Here is a 21,058-nt window from a genome sequence, read left to right as displayed (position 1 = left end):
GCTACATAGGGTGTTGATCAGGGAGGAAAGTAATTAACCTCAAACACATCAGAATTGAGCATTTGCTCAAAACTGTAATGGGCTCACACCACTCTCTTGTGCCTCTTGAAGGTTGTTCAGGAACCAGTCAGTATCCATGGCTTCACAGTAGGTGCCTCATTGTCAGGTATTCTGCCTGATCAACGAACCCCGAATTAGGTTAGGACTAAGGAAGGAGGGACTGCTGAAAGCCATCGGTGGCCCAACGCCTTGTCCTATTCCTCTGGTGGCCAACCCCTCATGACACCTATCCTGCCCTACTCACCCATGTGCAGGGCCATCCACAAGCTGGGACCTGGAGCATTACCAGTAGACTCCATAACTTCTGATAGTCTTATCAGCCTCAGACTGGCTGGCAGATCTTGGGGATCACATTTTCAAACCAATGGGACCTGACTGTGTGGAAGGCACATCACTGGCCACCCTAGTGCCTGATAGCACTTAAATCCTACAGAAACAAGATGGGACTGACACTTGACTCTCCAACTTGTGAAGGCGATCCCTATCACCTGCACAAATTCCTCTATGCTTTAATTGTTCATTTTATGCATTGTATGTTATATTTATTTTGTTTTACTTCTGCAAAGAAGCTGGTGTATCTATCAATTACCTTTTTACAAGTTTGAATTTTCACTGAAACTTGCTTTTTCATGCTTGGAAATTAATAAAAAAATTAGTATTTTAGGGAAGACAAACAGAAGGTAGGAAAACCACAAACCTACTTCAAACTGTAATAAAAATGGAAGCCAAAACTAACATTTATTTCTTCTCTGCCACACACATGAAGATATCACCTCCCATACTGTTTTAAAGTTAGCAAAAAGTAAAGAAGTTAAGAAAGAACCCTCAGATCTCAGCAGACTCTTTACAGAGCCATAGTCCAGAATGGATCATAAATCAGCTGCACTGGTAATACCTCACACTCAGTTCTGTTGAAAGCTAAGTTGTGAAATATCCAAGTTAATTCAATGCAAAAAAAATCACGTGAAGATATTACAGAATAATGCAGATTTCGTACAGCACAGGAGGTTGTAATTGAACTCATTAAGCTGTGTCGACTTCATGCTATTTTGTTTTTAAAGAAAAATAATCAGAAAAATTATGTTTAAGGGCAGAGAGATTACTGTTTATACCAAACATTAAGAATAACAAGTCCATATGGTGTGGTTGAAGACATAATTGATATTCATGAATTCAGACTTTGAAATAATACAAATCACTTTTGCTTCAATGGGACGTGGCAAAAATGAACAGATTTGGGGGGGAGCGGAGTTTTACCTTTCAGCATAATTTAATTCGAATATGGTTCAGTTTCAATACAATCATGAATTTTCTGCTATAAGTTTATTTACTCAACACCAGGTACAAACTCAGATTTCAGCTACAGATGATAACATTGAAGACAAAGAAAATTGTGCACAAATTTTAAGGAAGAGAATTAAAAGAGAAATGTATCATTAAGAAGGGGACAGCAATCTGGAAAAGTTCTGAACAGGCATTTCTGTCGATTAGCAACCTTGGTTCAGATTTAAGCAATAGGAGATTAAGAAGAATCAGGTAAAGTAGTTCAAGGAATTTCTAAACGCAGTCACTGATCTGCAGTCAAGTGTAGACCAGAGCCTGACTTCCACATTGATGGGTGCTGGAGCTGAAATGGCAGTGCATTGGATGGCTTTGATGACTGTTGCCATCTCTAACACTCCACAGCACTCCAGCAAAGCATCCAGACACTACAAAGTAGAAACAAACATGTTGCTATCTTAAGTTGGAAAGCTAGATGTAGTTTGGTGTAGCAAGGATTTGTGCTTGGCCCTCAGCTATTGACAATCCTTAACAATGACTTGGATAAAAAGATTGAGTTGAATGTATCCAAGTTTGATGATACAAAAGTTAGGTGAGGAAGTAAATTGTAGAAAGGTTGCAATAGAACTTAGATCAAATGAGTGGACAATAACATTAAAGATAGGATATTCTATTGGAAATGTGAAGTTACTGACTTCAGAATGAAAACCAGAAAAGAAAAAATATTTTTTAAAATGGTGAGAAACTGGGAAAGGTTATTTATTGTGGATCTGGAGTTCTGAATAGCAAAGTTAATATGTATTTATAGCAAGCAATTAGTAAGCAAATTATATGTTAAACTTTGTAACAATAAGGGATTAGAGTATGAGGATGAAAAGGTCTCATTGCAATTACACCTGGAGTACTATGTACAGTTTGGCCTCTTTACCCAAAGCACAACATACTTGCCTTGGAGACAGTGCAATAATGTTCACTTGACTGAATCCTTGGATGAGGGGGAATACTCTACAAGAAGAGATTGAGTAGACTAGGTCTATATGGTCTGAACTTTAAGAGAATTGAGAAATTATCAAATTGAAGCATAACATTCTTAAAGGAGTGACAGAGTAGATACTATGTTTCCCCTTGGGACTCAGGAAAATCTAGGGTCATAATGTCAGAATAAAGGATTGTCCATTCAGGATTGAGACTAGGACAAATTTCACTCTGTTACGTTGGCTTCATACTTAATAGGTTTTATAGACCTGAATTTGAAGGATTGGGAAGATACGTGGCTTTATTTTTTGAAAGGAAAGTCAATGAAAAGACACCGGAATTTGTTTTTAACAAGTTATTTCTTGGAAATCGTGTTATTTTTGATCATTGCTTGTGTGAGGTATGATGGGGTGGAAAGTAGGCATGATACTAACTGTGAGGGCACAAATGCCAATTAACGCAGAAGGTTCGGTAAGATACGGTGAGAAATGTGTTTGGCTTTGTGGCGAGAATCACTCACAAAACCTGACTCAACTTGAACTTAACAAAGACCACAGTAGGTCCGGTGACCAAAGATTCCTTTGTCTTAAGGAATGCCTTAAAAGAAGAAATGAGATAGAGAGGTGAAGACAATTCCGAATGGAAATTCCAATGCCAGTGTCTGTCGAATAAAGGCTTACCTACTCCTCTGCTCCAAGAATTGCTACTGAGCATGTGTAAAAGAAGCTGTCACAGTGAGATCAGATGACTTGGAACTGTGACCAACAACCTTGGGGTTCCAGAGAGGTCCTTTCTTGTCATCACTTGCAAACAGTTATGTTCAACGAAGTCCATCAATATTCACGCAACTGAGTTCACATTTGACCTTGCCACACCATGGCAACGATGAGCTAGCACATGGAACGAGAGCAAAGCAGCAAGGAGTAATGAAGTGAAATACAATGCTAAGGGTGAAGGAGGAGGCCAGATCAGTGATCTGGTCCTAGAAGTGAGGAAAAACAAGAAGTGCAGATCCATGGCAGCCTGTAGCAGTAGGCAAAGGAGATCAAGACTGTGGAGAGGGAAAGCCTGCACAGCACAGGCAAGATGCAGGAAAAGGCCACGGTAGGGAATGTGCAAGCTGTAATAAAGCAAGTCAGTCCCAGTGGGTAATACATTACTGTGGGTTAAAGGTCTTACAGGGATGGAAAAAAATAACCCAGTCGGCCAGCAGAAAGTGCACGATAAAACAAGGCACAGTTGACAGCATTAACTGAAGTCACGGCCAGTAATAAAGAAAAGTAAAGTGGCAGGAGAGAAGACTTCAGAACTGTGTTAACAGATGACAGCCACCTGTAAGCAGCTGAGCATTAAAGAGGTGCAGGATAAATAATTATTGGGTGATGTAACAGGCCAACTGCAGGATTTCAGCCTCCCTTATTTTGAAGACCCATAAAGCAATACCAACCATGCAGATATCATGGGTGGTAACATGGAAATCAAATTTTAAATTGGATACAGGGACAGCGTCTATTCTTTTGGATGCAACACCACAGCTGAGTTCAGAAATCTTCAGACCATCTTCTATTCAAATGTGGGACACAGGATGTATTCAAGTCAGAACGAGAAGGCAGACACATGTTACAATTTGCTATGATAGAAGAGAGATTACAGAAGTCTTGAAAGTCATTCCTAATCATTACTCTTTTTTTTGATTCGGCTGAAATGTTTGTGTGGCTTTAAGTATTCTTTGTGTAGCAGTCACAGAAGACAGTGAGGTTGGCTCAGTGCATCTGGAATCACTCTCCGTTGCAGAAACTCTAGCATTAGTTTGACAGGAAAGTAATGCCGATCCTTAATTGGTGGGAATAGAAGTCAAAGATGACAGAGATTGATCGTAAGCTGGCATTCTAGACTTCAATTTTCTTTTCCAGAGCACAGTGTTAGAGAATGAACCTACCAGTTGCTTGGTTGACTGAGTGGAAACAGAAGGCCAGACCTTCCTCTACATTTGGATTTGGGCAACACTATTAATCAAGTCACTGTTGCTTCTTTTCAGGAGAATAATCCCTTTCTTTGAAGATGGCAACAAAGAGTTACATATGTCTACATACTCCACTGAAGGATAATTGTCATAGCAGCAGCAAATACACTTAGACAAAGGTTTCTTCCCTGCGCTAAAGGCTGGAGCACTAAAGAGATGTTGGAAGAACACATATTGGACATGAATGAAAACTTCATAAAACTGCTGACCAAACAGCTCAAGTGTTATAATGTTGCAGATGAAATGCAATCAACAGAAGCAAACAGTTGATGCCTGAACACTTGGAAGGCCAACAGTGATGAACTTACAGCGGTTCGATGATAAATGGATAGAACAGAGCGTCAAAATTTTTACTGCTAATGAAGTGGCCACAACAAAATTCCCCAGCTCAGAGTGCCCCTCACATATTCAGAAATGGGAGAATATCAGAGTTCCAGAGGTGCCCTGTCTTGCCTTCCCTTATATATTGTTATATTCAACTAAACCGGTTAATGTCCACTCACCTAAGTGTAGACCTGATCCGACTACAATGTCCAAGCACTGAAGGCTTGGCCATTAATGGTAGTGTGGTTACAGTCAAAGATACACAAGAGGCTAGAATTAAACTGGTGCAGATGCATCCACAAGACCATACGATATAGGAGCAGATTTAGGCCATTCGATCCATCCAATCTGCCATTCGACCATGGTTGGTATGTTTCTCAATTGCTGAAAATGTGTTGCTGGAAAAGCGCAGCAGGTCAGGCAGCATCCAAGGAACAGGAGATTTGACGTTTCGAGCATAAGCCCTTCTTCAGGCTTATGCCCGAAACGTCGAATCTCCTGTTCCTTGGATGCTGCCTGACCTGCTGCGCTTTTGCAGCAACACATTTTCAGCTCTGATCTCCAGCATCTGCAGACCTCACTTTCTCCTGGCATGTTTCTCAATCCCATTTTCCCTGCCTTCCCCCTGGATCTCTTGATCCTCTGACCAATCAAGAACCTGTCTGTCTTTTAAATACACTCAATAATTGGCTTCCACAGCCTTGTGCAGCAATGCTTTCCACAGAATAATAACCTTCTCGCTGAAGAAATTCCTCATCATCTTAGTTCTGAAGGGTTGCCCCTTCACTCTGGGGCTGTGTCCTCAACCTCTAGTCTCCCCTACTAGTGGAAATATCTTTCCCATTCTATTCAGGCCTCTCAGTATTCTGTAAGTTTTGATGAGATCCCCCTTCATCCATCCAAGTACAGACTCAGAGTCATCACCCTACTCCTCACATGACAAGCCCTTCATCCCTGGATCAGCGTTGTAAACGTTTTATGGACTGCTCCAATGCCAGTGTATCATTCCTCACATCAGGGCCCAAAACTGCTCAAAATATTCCATGCGGTGTGATCAGCCTTTGCTCTTTTATTCAAGCATTCTTGAAACGAATACAAACATTGCATTTGACTTTCTAACTGCCAACTGAGCCTGTGTGTTTATTTTAACGGAATCCTGAACTAAGACCTCCAAGTCCCTTTGTGCTTCAGATTTCCGAAGCCTTTCCCCATTTAGAAAATAGTTTGCACCTCTACTCTTCCTACCAAAGTGTATAACCTCACACTTTCTCACATTATATTCCATCTGCCACTTTTTTTTTGCCAACTCTCTTAGCCTGTCCAGGTCTCTCCGCAGCCTCTCCACTTCCTCAACACCACCTGTCCCTCTACCAATCTTTGTGTGATCTGCAAATTTAGCAACAATGCCCTCAGTTCTTTCATCCAGATTTTTAATGTATAACATTAAAAGAGAAGATTTACCAGGATGTTGCCTGGAATGGAGAATAGGTCGTACGAGGACAGGTTGAGAGTTCTCGGCCTTTTCTCGTTGGAACGGCGAAGGATGAGGGGTGACTTGATAGAGGTTTATAAGATGATCAGAGGAATAGATAGACTAGACAGTCAGAAACTTTTTCCCCGGGTACAACAGAGTATTACAAGGGGACATAAATTTAAGGTGAAGGGTGGAAGGTATAGGGGAGATGCCAGGGGTGGGTTCTTTACCCAGAGAGTGGTGGGGGCATGGAATGCGCTGCCCGAGGCAGTGGTAGAGTCAGAATCATTGGTGACCTTTAAGCGGCAATTGGATAGGTACATGGATGGGTGCTTAATCTAGGATAGATGTTCGGCACAACATCGTGGGCCGAAGGGCCTGTTCTGTGCTGTATTGTTCTATGTTGTATGTTCTATGTTCTAAAATGAATAATGATGGTCCCAACACTGACCCCCAAGGCACTCCACTAGTTACTGGCTGCCATCCTGAAAAAAAGCTGTTTTATTCCGACTCTCTGCCTTCTGCCAGTCAGCCAATCCTCTATCCATGCCAATCTCTTGTGCCTTAAACAATGGCCTCTTCCCTTATTTAGCAGCTTCCTGTCTGAGGTATAATACAGAACTAGAAGTAGGGAAGGGTGAGACCATGGAAGTGTTTGAAAACGAGAATGAGAACATTAAAATCGAGACATTGCTTGACTATGAGTAACATAGGTCAATAGGCGCTGCAGTGAGACTTGGTGAGAGTTAGAATATAGGCAGTAATATTTTCAGTTGCCTGAGATATATGAAGGGAAGCACGTGGGAAACAAGGCAGGAGTGCATAACAAAGGCACGATTAAGAGTTTCAGGAGCTACAAAGGTGGAACCAGTCGGCAGGAACACGTAGGTGGGAGCCCATTTCAGGATCAAATATAGCACCGAGGTTGTGAACAACCTGGTTCAGTCCCATGTACAGCGTTGGATTTGGTAGCTGGGAAACAAAGTTTGGAGTGAGAGCAAAAACAATGGCTTCAGTCTTCCCCAATTTTAATTGAAGGAAATTTCTGCTCACCCAGTACTGTAACCAGAAAAAAACTTTACTTCTGTATTTGTAGAAGTGAAATATTTCCAATAAACCTGGGACTGCAGACATACATCATATTTTCATGAACAGCCAACAAGGACTTGGCTCTAACAAGTGCTTATAATTTAAACTTGGCATAGATGGCTTACTAATTATATATCCATTTAGCTCATTTGACTTTCATTTCATGCCAAGGAAAATCATTGCAGCTTTTGCATACAATTAACCTGTCAGTTAAAAATTATAATCGTGTTGCTCTTTGCTAGAATTTATACAAGTAGTACAAGTACAGCAACTCCCACTTTGATGCTTTGGCAAGCCACTATGTTTGAGCATGACATCCACTTTTTAACAGTCCCTCTCAAGAGACCTTAGATAAATGCACCAGAATATATTAATATTCGTTCCTTTTTTTTAGTGATTTATTTCTAAATTAATGAAAGTATTGATTCCTCATTAAAAATTCCTCAGGCAGATATATTTGGGTTCTGCTCTAGTTAATAAAAGTATCTACCAAAGATGCCTTTTCTCTGCCTCAACCTCTAACTTTAGATTTTGAAATGGGGAGCCAGTCGATGTAGTTCACTTGGAATTTCAGAAGGTTTTGCATAAAGGTCCCACACAAAATTAGCTTGTAAAATTGAAGCACATGGGATCAGTGTACTAATATTGACAGAGCATCGTTTGACAGGTAAGATGCAAGGAGTAGGAATAAATGGGCAATTTCCAAGTGGCAACCAGTGACCAGTTGGATACCACAGGGATCAGTATGTGGACTCCAGTTACTGGCAATATATACATATATCAATGATTCAGATGAGAGAACTAAATACAATATCTCCAAGTTTGCAGACAATGCAAAGCTAAGTAGGAGGGTTTACTGTGAGGATGATGCAAAGGTACCTCAGTGTGATTTGGACAAGTGCATGGCAGATGATGTATAATGTGGATAAATTGTGAGGTTTTCCACACGGGTAGCAAAAACAGGAGGCAGACTATTGTCTGAATGGCAAGGAATTGAGATAAGAGGAGATGCATTGAGACCTGGGTGTCCTTGTACACTAATTGTTCAAGTATGCAGGTGCAGACAGTAAAGAAGGGAAATGGCATGCTGACCTTCACATCGAAAGGATTCAAGTATTGGAACATGAGTGTCTTGCTGCAATTGTATATGAGATGGGTGAGACCGCACCCGAAGAATAGTTTGCAGTTTTGGTTTCGTTATTTGAGGAAGGATCTTCTGGCTATGGACAGAGGGCAACAAAGGTTTATCAGATTGATTCTTGGTTGGTCAGACTGGTGTAAGAAGACAGATTGGATTGGCTAGTACTATATTCACTGGGGTTTAAAGGAATGGAGGTGGGAGGATGGAGGGGGAAAATCTCATTGAAACCTAAAAAATTCTAACAGGACTAGACAGGGTAAATGCTATGACTGGGGATTCCAGGACCAAGGGGTCACAGGTTAAGGACATGGAGGAAGGCCATATAGAGACTGAGATGAGCAGAAATTTCTTCACCCAGAGAGCAGTGAGCCTGTGGAATTCTCTACCACAGAAAGCAGTTGAGGACAAAACATTGAATGTTTTAAAGGAGGAGTCAGACATAGTTCTTAAATGATACAGTTCTTCTTGAATGGTAGAGCAGGCTGGAAAGGCTGTTCTTATTTTCTGTGTTTCAACGTTTCTATGAAACAAATTATATGATATTTAAATACTGCAACTAGACTTTTAATTACATACAAAGAGACAATGATAGCACACTGACACTGACCAATGAGGGCAAATCCTGCAACCACTAGATTAATACGTAACTACCATGAATTCCTTGAGTGGCCAATAGATGCACGGTCCATATTTTTAAAACCAAGTGTGTCCTCTGAGTGACAAAGAGTTCAGCTTTTCATCTACCATAGACATGTGTGTGGTGGCTGTACATTGCAAATACACTTTTTAAAATGTTGTAAAGTTTTATTAGATTTGTTAATACATACCTCTCATCGGGCTACAATTGTACAATGCAAGGATGTCTAATCTAGATTTATAAAAAGCGAATGGCGGGTGTTAGGTTGAAATAAATTAAAACCAGTTAATCAGAGCTGATTACATTTTTTTAAAACTTGTTTTTCACTTTTAAGCAGACAGTTAAATAACAGGTAAATTTCAGCAGAGTCATTAGAAATAATGTGAGTGGGTTTGTCACCCATTATACAGTGGGATATAAAAGCTTAAAGTTGATTTTTATCGTTAACAGTTTTGCAGAGACAGATGAGAATAGAAAATGCTGTAGCTGAATACATCCATACCTACGGAAGTATTGCAGAGTTTTTATCAGTTTCCTTGAATAAGACTTGAGAGATGAGGAACTAAGTTTTGCAAGGCATCACTCCAAGTGTACAGCGCTCTTCAGAAGAAGATGAGAGAAGCCAGTCTCCTTTCCAAACCAAACTTTGCAATCCATTCTCCAGTACATTGTTTTCTGCATTATGAACTTTATTTTCATGTACATTTAGCTCTTGTGCTATATTAATACAACACCCTCTTATCTCAGTAGAATGGAAATATGTGCTTCAGCCTGTATAGGATGCCCAGCAGGAACTACTCTTCCCCCCCTATTAGAAAGCTCTGCTCATGCCTGGTCAGATCAACTCTGATTTATTGCCACTTATTTCAATTCACTTTACATGGTCAGACAAAGACAGCATTTTTTGAAGAGGTGACAAAGGTGGTGGATAGAGGTAAGTCAATGGATATTGTTTATCTTGACTTCCAAAGGCTTTTGATAAAGTGTCACACAAAAGGCCATTAGGTCGGGTGGAAGTCCATGGAATTGAGGGCAAATTACTGATGTGGATAGGAAATTGGAATAGTGGCAAGAAACAGAGTTGGAATAATGGCTAGGTGGATTAGCTAAAGGAACCAAAGGGTTATGGGGGTAGGGTAAGGGAGTGGGTCCGGGTGCGATGCTCTTCGGAGAGTCAATATGAACTTGATGGGCTAAATTGTCTGCTTCCACACTATAGGGATTCTATAAATAATGTGTAAGTTCTCAAATTGACAGGATATGACTAGTGGCACCTCAATTGTTCGCAATATTCATTAATGACTTTGATAATGGCATAAAACATTAACTATCCAAATTTGCTGATGAGACAAAATTGGGCAGCATTGTGGACAGTGTTGCCAACAGCACAACATTACAAGGGGATATTGATAGATTAGGTGAATGGGCAAGGCTGTGGGAGATGGATTTTGATATAGGAGAGTGTGAGGTTATCCATTTTGGAAGAAAAAGGATAGGTCAGGATTTATTTAAGAAGTTAAATACAGTGGATATCCAATGAGATTTGGGGGTTCATGTGCAAAGTTCTTTAAAATTCCACGAACAGGTGCATAAAATAGTCAAGGCGGCTATTGGAATTCTGGCCTTCATATCTAAAGGACTGGAGTGTAGAGGTGCTGACATTATGTAGCAGTTACACAAAACGCTAGTTAGGCCCCACTTAAAGCACTATGAGCAGATTTGGGCATCACATTTTAGGAAGGATTTTTGACCTTGGAGAGAGTTCAAAGCAGATTTACAAGGTCGCTACCTGGACTTCAGAGAGATCAGACAAATTAGACATTTATTCTCATTTATTTAGAACGTTAAGGGCTGATCTAATCGAAGTTTTCAGGATATTAACAGGGAAAGACAGGGTAGACAGAGATAAACCATTTCCACTTGTTGAAAATTCTAGAACTGGGGGCATAGTCTAAGAATTAAGGCCAAACCATTCATAAGAAATGTCAGAAAGCATGCAAGGAGGAGTTCTAAGGAAGGGTCACCAGACTCGAAGCGTTAACTCTGATTTCTCTTCACAGATGCTGCCAGACCTGCTGAGCTTTTACAGCAACTTCTGTTTCATAAAAAGTAGCGTATGTTTGGAACTCTTCTCAAATGGTGTTTGATGCTAATTTAATTTAGTGCTCAGATAGATACATTTTTATTAGCAAAAGTATCAAGGGATATGGGCCCAAGGTAGGCATATGGAGTTAGACTACAGATTAGCCAAGATCTTATAAAATGATGGGGTAGGCTTGAGGGGCTGAATGGCTTACTTCTGTTCCTAACTAATTGTGTTTAATCTGCTTGGGTGTTAATATTCTTCTGCCAGAATTTCCTATTTCACCACACTGAAATGAACGTTCAATTTGATAACCAGGTTTGTTCAGATGGATAGATATAAAATCTTTCACGATTTCCAAAACCAACACTCTTTAGATTACTTGGGTGCTTATAAGAATATAAACGTACCAGGTTTCTCGGTAAACCACATAATAAATCAATGAACAAATACATGTTAAATGGAATAATTCAGAAATTACTTCACAATTGGAAACAGCAAAAGGGTTACCTTACCCGGTTGAGCCCACAAACAGTGCCTTCAGCAGCTGGCATGAACTTTGTTTCACATCTTCGGCCAACTCTATGGCACCAAAGTGCTTTACAGATATCCTGAGGGACAGAAAATCAATTCAGCTGCAAGCTTTTCTGTGAGAACCATCACCATTACTGACATATTGTTTTAAGCTTGTTGCTAAGGACTAACAAATACATGTTGGTGTCAGTCTAAAGAAACAATATAAGTATTTTTGGTCCAGTTAAGGCCACCCTTTTTTCCCCCCTCTTTATGCATTTATGGGGTGTGGGCTAGGCCTGCATGGATTGCCCTTGAGAAGGTGGTGGTGAACTGCTGGATCAACCAGAGCTATCCACTTCATCATGATACCTGTCAGCCACACCAACGCAGCAATGTCTCACACTCCCACGTAACATAGAATCATTGAGTGGCTACAACATAAACAGAGGCTTTTTGGCCAGTCAAGCCCATACTGGCACTCTGGAAGAGTAATTAGACTAGTACCACGTCATGCTCTTTGCCCACTGCCCACATAGTCTTTAATAATGTCTTGAAGTTATCAGAATATACTTACTACAACCCTGTATCGTAGGTTAAGTAGCTAATTTTTACTTGCAGGCATATACAAATGGTGAAATAGAATACATGCACCTAAACTTCCAAGGTATCTCCATTGGGACAGTGCAAGATGGCTGCTGGGAACACAGTTGCATTGAAAAAAGATAAAGAGTAAATAGTACTTAAAGGAACTATAACTAATGTGCCACAAAAATATTGGGTGAAAAATGTTGTAAGTCTTTTGCTGAAGACATATCTTGATTTATTATTAGCTTTTACTAAAGCTAGGGAATAAGAGACAAGCAGAAGAAATTCATTTTTCAGACACGAGACTACAGCTAAGAATGGCAGTATCTTGATCGCTTCTGAGGTTTAGTTGATGGTACCACTGGAGATTCAAGAATGGTGGCCATCCTTACTAGTCTATGACTTAACACTTATAGGTGTCATTTCCATCTAAATGCTCCCAGTCATGTATGATATGATAACTAGGTCTTTGCAGCAGATGACATGTTGATGTATCTGGTTAAGGGCTGACTCAGATTTTCTGTGGACAGTTAGTTAGTCGTTGCATGCTTGGTGTAATTTGGAAAGTACATTGAATTAGGGGACAATGACAGTTGATCATCATGTCATGGCTGCCTTCACAAATACTACAGAAAACAAGATCTTGACGTTGCTTTCATGATCACAGTCAGCTGCATTCGGAATAGAAAGCTAGCCTGCTCTAGTCACAGACCTATATTTTTGTCTGGAAAGACATCCATGCAGATAGTGGCAGATTGACACAGGGCACACCTTTTGCGGTCTGAATAGCCTGATCAGTAATTTTGTCTTCTTCCAAATATGCTTGGAGAGATACAATGGGCTGAATGGCCTCCTTCTACACCAAATTCATTCTATGAATGTTATACAAAGGTGATTTTCATTAGAATTTCAGGATTAAATTATTATAATTGATTGAAAGGCTTGAAGTATCCCAAATATAAGCAAGACAAAACCATATTAAAGATGAAAAAAGATAATAAATAGTTGAAAAACATTTACTTTACAATACTGCTGCCCTTTTCATAACATTGCATATACAATAGTTATGACTGCTTTGCATCCCTGAATGGCCATTTCACAAATGAATGATTTTCAAATGATATCCTTCACATCAGAAGAGAGCATGGAGTCCAATAGGAAATGCAAAGGACGTATAAATTATGATGGATATTGACACAGCAGATACAGACCATTTCCACTTCTTCAGATATCTCATTCCCCTTGTGTTTTGATTTGGGATTTAGCAATGCGAGAACATAACTGTCATATAAAGTGGTTGGAGCTCTACTGTACTTAAGTCAGATAATATAACTCCATAGCACCATCAGTATTTAGAATGTTAATGACTGCTACTTACCATTTTTAACACAGATAAAACAGAAATGGACAAACAGTGGGTAGACCAACAACATTGCTCATCCAGTTATTGTTTGATTGAGGAGCTGTTAGCATGACTCAGACTAGCAACTGGAGATCTCATGCAGTGGTGGAGAAAAAGGGACTTTGGGCTGGAAAGGGAAGGTGCATTGCTTTTTACGGAACATAACTGAAATCTGCTTGTGTACGATAATGGAAACAATACTGACTGGAAGAACACCAGATCCTCCAATACTGCCCTGACAGAAAGATGGTCTGAGGAAGTGGAATGTGTATGTCAGATGTTGAGGATCTCTAACCCAAAGGCAGCATAAGGAAAAAATCAAATAGTCTGCCAGGGCTCTTTCACATTACAAATGCCCTGCATCAGTTTGGTCTAATAGTATCGATGAAAATATTGGCAATGTCCACTTCTCATTTTCCTCATCCAATCATTGAAAAAGCCTTCATTGACTGTCCTCCTATTACTGTTTCCATACTCTGCTAGTGCTTCGATAAGTAATACCTTTACTTGCTCATTATTAATGGTTTATCATAAAACCAAGCTTTCATATTCACATATAGATCAGAACGCTTCAGTAAACCACACAGCAACACAAGCAACATTGCCCTTTTAGGACAAACCAACGCACGATCTAGGGCGAGCCCAGTACAGGAGGAGGGACTGCTTCATTTCACAGACTGTCAACTGCTGAAAACATTCCCATGAATAAGGGGAACGAGAAGCTCTGTATAAAGTAGTGCACAAGGAAGCATATCACAGGATATTGATTTTGTAAACATGAATCTCTTTCAAATTTAACTCAGCCTCTCACTCAATCTACTGGTGCGTCACCAAGAAGCTACTGTTTTGCTACAATATACTATTGCCTCCGGTTACCACCCATTTTCTCTATTCTCTCTTTCCAGATCCTGATGAAGTCCATGGATCATAAGCAATAGGAATGAATGCGGAAGAATCTGCAACTGAAGATCCGCCACCATCAACTCTTTCTTGCAAGCAGCAGCTTATAAATTGGCATTACATGAACTTTCGGTCTTGACTGAGAGGGGTCATAATTGAAGCAGGCAAATACATTGAAGCTTAAAGCGTTTCTGACCTCTTAACTGGCCAATACATCACTTTAGCCAATGCTTACTTAACCTAAAATGTAGGGTATTTGCAGACTATTAAGGATGCCTATATGTATGCTATAATTCTGCAATTTAGAGACTCTGGGGTTTAGAAAACAGAATGTACTTCAGCAATTTATTTCACACAAAACAAGCATGATAGTTGACAAATTTAACACTCAAGAGTGGCATCCAATCTGTATATGTGGTCAGACCACTCTGAAAATCTCAGAGTTTTAGGCAGCTCGACCAAATGGGCTGCTTGCTATAGTTGCCCTCATCAAAACTGGTGATGAGCAGAGAAGTATTTTGCTCATCTTTAGCTGTTCCTGCACATGCATTTTTATTTAAACTTAGAAACCAGTGGCATCAGGGCATTTTATGCCAAAATGTGTTTTGGTTGATCTAATTGCTTGTCGTTTTTTAAAAAATTGACAAATGCTCTCTACTCCCTTTAACATTGCTTGTGTACTTTGCTGGTTACTTTAGAAGTCTTTAGTGGTATGCTCCCAGCAGTTTTCCAACTGTTTGTCTTGCATTTTAATTGTTCATCCTTATTTGTCAAATCTTATTGGCCATTGCTTTATTTTGAGTCAATTAGTAAAAACATTGCAATGGAGACATGATGACAGTGATGTAGTACCATGAAATGTGGCAAGCAAGAAATACAAGTTAAACATCATATATGTACAATTTAAATATTCTCAAGGAGACCTTATATGTTAAAGAAATACCTGCTGCGATCCATAATAAGTTCCTGTGACTGAGGGAGCCATCAGTTCATAAAGAAAACACAGACTGACAGAAGGAATGTGAAATTAAGTGAGCCAAAACAATCTTTCAGGTTTGAAGGGTTTCTTTGAATGTTTTCTTTTTCATTCAAAAGTACAGAAAAACCCTTACTAATTAAATTTGGATGACATACTTAATCTTGATCATGCAGTGGGCAATTAACGAAGACAAAATAGTAAACTCAAGACCAATACCAACAGTATACTTAAAATTCGAGAACATTTTCTTGCCTTTTTAAAATCCAGCCTGCAGAGTTTGGCCTTCACCCCAAACTGCCACTTGCATTGAGTGTCGGCATCATAGAGTTCTCCTGGCAGCTTATCAGGGTATCTGTACTCATTTGCTGGCTTTGGTTCGTCAACGAGACAAGTTGCCTGGGACGTGCTGCATACAAGTGGTTTAAAAAGATTAAATGCGGCACTGCCTACAACTTTTACAACAAATCAGGGTTACATTGTTTTTGCAGTAAACAATACAATAACTGGACATCAGATCATCAGGCTTTTGTGAAACACGGAACTAACATTTAAAAAACTCAAACTGACAATTTCTACAGTTTTTATACTCCCCAAATACTAAATCATGCAGAATATATAAACCTACTCTAAAACTCAAGCATAGAAATTTATGCCATTCCTATCTTCTGCACAGATTTAGATTACATTCAGCTATATTTTGATTCTCATATAACCTAAAAATAAATCTAAGTAACATGTTAGCAACCAATCACTTTTACTTTCATTTCAAAAGCACCCAAACCATGTGCAACATATTTAAGTTTGGTATAAAAGATGTGATAAAATAGTGCAGCTATTTAAGAAAATCAATTAAAAGGAAAATACTGGGGATGCTGGAAAACTGAAGGAAGAACAGAAAGTGCTGGAGAAACTCAAAGGATCTGGTAGCACCTGTGGAGAGAGAAACAGTTAAGCATCTCGAGTCTGATATGTCTCCTCAGGACTTGTTCAGCACTGAGTTCATAGCTATTGTTCCCACTACTTTGGACACAGCTGATGGTAATGATCCTGTTGTTTACATTTACAATGCCCGCATGGTCATTGCTGGCACAGTATTAGCATCAGTGGGAGAAGGCCCTTGTGTGACCACAAACTGGTCATTTAATTGTCTCAACTGGCCTGATGCCAACCACTGGTATGTAATGTTTACATCCCACCTTTGCCTTCCTCAGTTCTGAACAAGTTTTGAATTCTGAAGAGTCATATCAGACTTGCAATGTTAGCTGTTTCTCCTGTATAGATGCTGCCAAACTTGTTGAGTTTCTCCAGCACATACATTCTCTTACATTAAAACAATGTCGAGACATCTTCATCTAACAACATTCAGTCAAGCACCAGCAACCATTTTTAACTAATGATGGATAAGTTTATAGTTTAAGTGTATGTATATGTATATGTAAGGTCAAGTTTTCCAATCTTTTATAGTTTTCTGAGCGTAAGGCCCATATACACTTATTGTCATATTAAAAGCAAATTATGAAAGATGTTCCACAGTCAGCGGTTTGCAGGAGAACAAATTTTAAAACCCAATTTAATAAATTATTCAAGAAAACATACTCTTCACCTACTATAGTGCTCAGTTTGTAATTTAAAATCAAAGAAGATTAAACATATTATTCAACTGCTGAAATAGTTTCTTCACTCATACAGAGATATTCCACCTGGTAAATAATGTCTCACACAGATTATTTGAGTGAGCAAGGTTTTGAACTGGGATTCTTGACATCTATACTATCTTTTCTTGAGCAATTGTGCATGGTAATTAGATAACCATAGACAGGGGCTTGAAGCCCAGTGGGAGATTCTTGGCTCTATTTGGAAAATTTGAGTTAATCCAGAGCCTCCTTTCACATATACAGGACACATTGCTTAATTTATGATTGGTGGACATAAAAATCTGAATTATTAAAATACATCAATGCAAGCGTTTTATTTATATAATCACATAAACATCAAATTAATTGCTGGACAATGAGCCATTGTAAATCACATAACTTAGAGGCATAATAATCTACCAACAATGTGTTTGGTGAAAAAAAAAGTCGTATAATTTCAACTGCATGTTTAGATGTCAGCAGATTAAAAACAATTATGAAGTCATAGGAGGGAACTAGAATCTAAAGCCAAAATCAAAATGCTGCTGGAAACTAGAATTAAGTACAGGGCCAGCTGGAGTTATTCAGTAGGCCAGGCAGCACCTGTGGAGAGAGAAACAGAGCCAGTATGTGGAACCTTTATGGTCCAATGGGGAGGCAGGCAAGGGTGGGAACGCTGTCTGAGAATTCACAGCATCTTCTGTTTTATTCTACATTATAAAGAGATGGTTTCAGTTTCTTTCAAAACATTTGCATCTGGCGCAGTGACGAGCATCCATACTGGCATCGAGACACACACATCAACACTTCTTCACAAAGTGCACACTCACGCGCACATAGATGATGCAGTCTTACTCAGCATGTACAAGTACAAAGCACAAGGTCAGACAGTGATTTGTTTGAACAACAGTATAAATAGGCCATCAGCAAATATTATCCAACTTCCAGAGATAGTTGGTAAGTGGATATCAAGCCTTCAGAGTAATAACTGTTAACTCTAACACAGAGCACTTTCTTGATTATATAAAGTAAAAATATTATTCCAGAAGTAATGTGGGATTGCATCCATGAATTATAGTGACCATTCATGTCTGTATGTCTCCAATCACTTCATACATAACTGATGATGTTCTAACTATGATTCTCAGGGGGAATTTTTTTATTTTGAGTCAATTAGTAAAAACATTGCAATGGAGACATGATGACAGTGATGTAGTACCATGAAATGTGGCAAGCAAGAAATACAAGTTAGACATAATATATGTACAATTTAAATATTCTCAAGGAGACCTAGCTGCACTATTTTATCACATCTTTTATACCAAACTTAAATATGTTGCACATGGTTTGGGTGCTTTTGAAATGAAAGTAAAAGTGATTGGTTGCTAACATGTTATTTAGATTTATTTTTAGGTTATATGAGAATCAAAATATAGCTGAATGTAATCTAAATCTGTGCAGAAGATAGGAATGGCACAAATTTCTATTCCTGAGTTTTAGAATAGGTTTATAAATTCTGCATGATTTAGTATTTGAGGAGTATAAAAACTGTATTAGTCAGGACAGATATGTACATCGGAAATACAAAGGTATGAAATTAATTGAAAGTATGCAAAATTCTCCAAAATTCTATTACATGTCCCTAAATGTCAAGGTTTCCTGTGAAAAATAAAAATCATTGTTACCTCATCAATTATTGTATTTCCTATCTATGAAATTATTTAACTGAGGTAGTTCCATGTAGAATACAAGGGTCGAGACGTATTGGTCAAATGCAACAAGACATGCAATAAGTCAATTCTGTACCTCAGAAACTTATAGAGATATTGCCGGCTGCAGGCTGACCACGAGAAGACCCCATTGTGCCCTGCTAGTGTTGGTGACATGATATTACCCTCGGATTTCTTGCATACATTTCCTTCTCCATCATGAATCATACCAAAGCTGGAAGGAAGTGGTAAGTTTAGGTTAAAATTTAAAAAAAGAAGTGTCCTTCATCCAAAACCTTTGTCATTGACACCTTCATTGCTTTCTTATCTGTTACACATAAGAAGAAGATTAGATAAATATCATAAAACCAACATATTTTCCATTGTACTAAGGAACTAATCTTCTGTTAAAAAAAGAAATTATACCAATTAGGAACTAAAGATATTCAGTCCGATATCAAAGTTTCACTTAGTTTGAGAAAGTTAACAGTATCTAAACATTTCATTATTAAAAACATTTAGCTGAGTCTTTTGTAACGTATTCAATCTTAACTTGTTCTTTCAAATTAAAATTCAAACAAACTTGTTGAAGCAGAAGTTAAACATACAAATATAAATGTAGTGAGTTGAAAATAATGGAACACATTACTTACATTTAAATCAAATGAATATATGGATATGGAAAGTGCAAATTAAAATAGATTTCCTATGTTGAGTGCCAACAAATGTACAGTAAATTGTCCTTACTAATAAAGAGGACTTCCTTATTCATACAAAATAAAAGTTGTATCCAAGATTTACATTTATGCAGTCACTATTCATGTCAATCTGTCCCCAATCACTTCATACATATCAGATGACGTCCTAACTTTGGTGCTTAGAAAGGATTCTTGGCAGTCAAGAGTGCACATCAGAAAGTCAAATATGAAATTAATTGAACTCATTCAAAAACCCAACTTTGAACGGGATGTTAGATATATTAAACATTGCTATATTTAACTGAAATAATTTTGAGCTTCAGAGACAGTTAACTGTGTCTGAATGATTCATTTTTAAAAGCATTATGGCCAAGTATTTTGTAAAGTACCCAATTTTAACTTCCTGCTTCAAATTAAAATCCAAGTTGTGTATGACTTGGGCCTGGGCTTTACCTATGTGAAATAACAAATACACAGCTCATCACGAAATTAAATCTCTAGTTGTTTGGATTTTTTTTTACTTTTCTTGATTTCCACGAAATAAAATTCCCATATATTACAGAGTTGAAAATCTCTGACCAAAAATAAGCCTCCAACCTGCTTGCTAGAGGACGACAATTTCAATCACTTAACCAGTGAATTATTATCTTTGAAATTGAGAGTCATAAGGATGTACAGCTTGGAAACAGATCTTTCTGTCCAATGTGTCCATGCCGACCAGATATCCCAACCCAATCTAGTCCCACCTGCCAGCACCTGGCCCATATCCCTCTAAACCCTTCCTATTCATATACCCATCCAAATGCATCTTAAATGTTGCAATTGTACCAGTCTCCACAACTTCCTCTGGCAGCTCATTCCATATACTTACCATATCCTGTGTGAAAAAGTTGCCCGTAAGTCTCTATTGTTTCTTTCACCTCTCACCTTCAACCTATGCCCTCTAGTTCTGGAGTCCTGGACCCCAGGAAAAAGACTTTGCTTATTTACCCTATCCATGCCCCTCATAATTTTGTAAACCTCTATAACGTCACCCCTCAGCCTCTGCGCTCCAGGGAAAACAGCCCCAGCCTGTACAGGCTCTCCCCAGAGTTCAAATCCTCCAATCCTGGCAACATTCTTGTCAATCTTTTCTGAACATTTTCCAGTTTCACAACATCTTTCCGATAGGAAGGAGACCAGAATTGCACACAATATTCCAACAGTGGCCTAACCAATGTACTGTACAGCCGCAACATGACCTCCCAACTCCTGTACTAAATACTCTGACCAATAAAGGAAAGCATACCAAACGCCTTCTTCACTATCCTATCTACCTGCGACTCCACTTTCAAGAAGCTATCAACCTGCACTCCAAGGTCTCTTTGTTCAGCAACACTCCCTAGGACCTGACCATTAAGTGTATAAGTCCTGCTAAGATTTGCTTTCCCAAAATGCAGCACCTTGCATTTATCGGAATTAAACTCCATCTGCCATTTCTCAGCCCATTGGCCCATCTGGTCAAGATCCTGTTGTAATCTGAGGTAACCCTCTTTGCTGTCCACTACA

General features: G+C 38.9%; 1 protein-coding gene across 1 annotated transcript in view; it reads right to left on the bottom strand.

Moving 5' to 3' along the window:
* LOC132815921 (A disintegrin and metalloproteinase with thrombospondin motifs 16) overlaps window positions 1-21,058 on the bottom strand; it is a 256,517-nt gene that overhangs the window by 126,190 nt on the left and 109,269 nt on the right. The window contains exons 9-11 of the mRNA XM_060825296.1: window positions 18,910-19,047; window positions 15,722-15,875; window positions 11,603-11,698 (exon numbers count right to left, since the gene is read on the bottom strand). Of these exons, the coding sequence (XP_060681279.1) occupies window positions 11,603-11,698; window positions 15,722-15,875; window positions 18,910-19,047 (388 nt within the window). The remainder of the gene's footprint in view (window positions 1-11,602; window positions 11,699-15,721; window positions 15,876-18,909; window positions 19,048-21,058) is intronic.

This window comes from Hemiscyllium ocellatum, chromosome 5, assembly GCF_020745735.1.
Source record: "Hemiscyllium ocellatum isolate sHemOce1 chromosome 5, sHemOce1.pat.X.cur, whole genome shotgun sequence".
Taxonomy (NCBI): Eukaryota; Metazoa; Chordata; class Chondrichthyes; order Orectolobiformes; family Hemiscylliidae; genus Hemiscyllium; species Hemiscyllium ocellatum.
The sequence above is the reverse complement of the archived record's forward strand: the minus strand, read 5'-3'. Positions and strand labels throughout refer to the sequence as shown.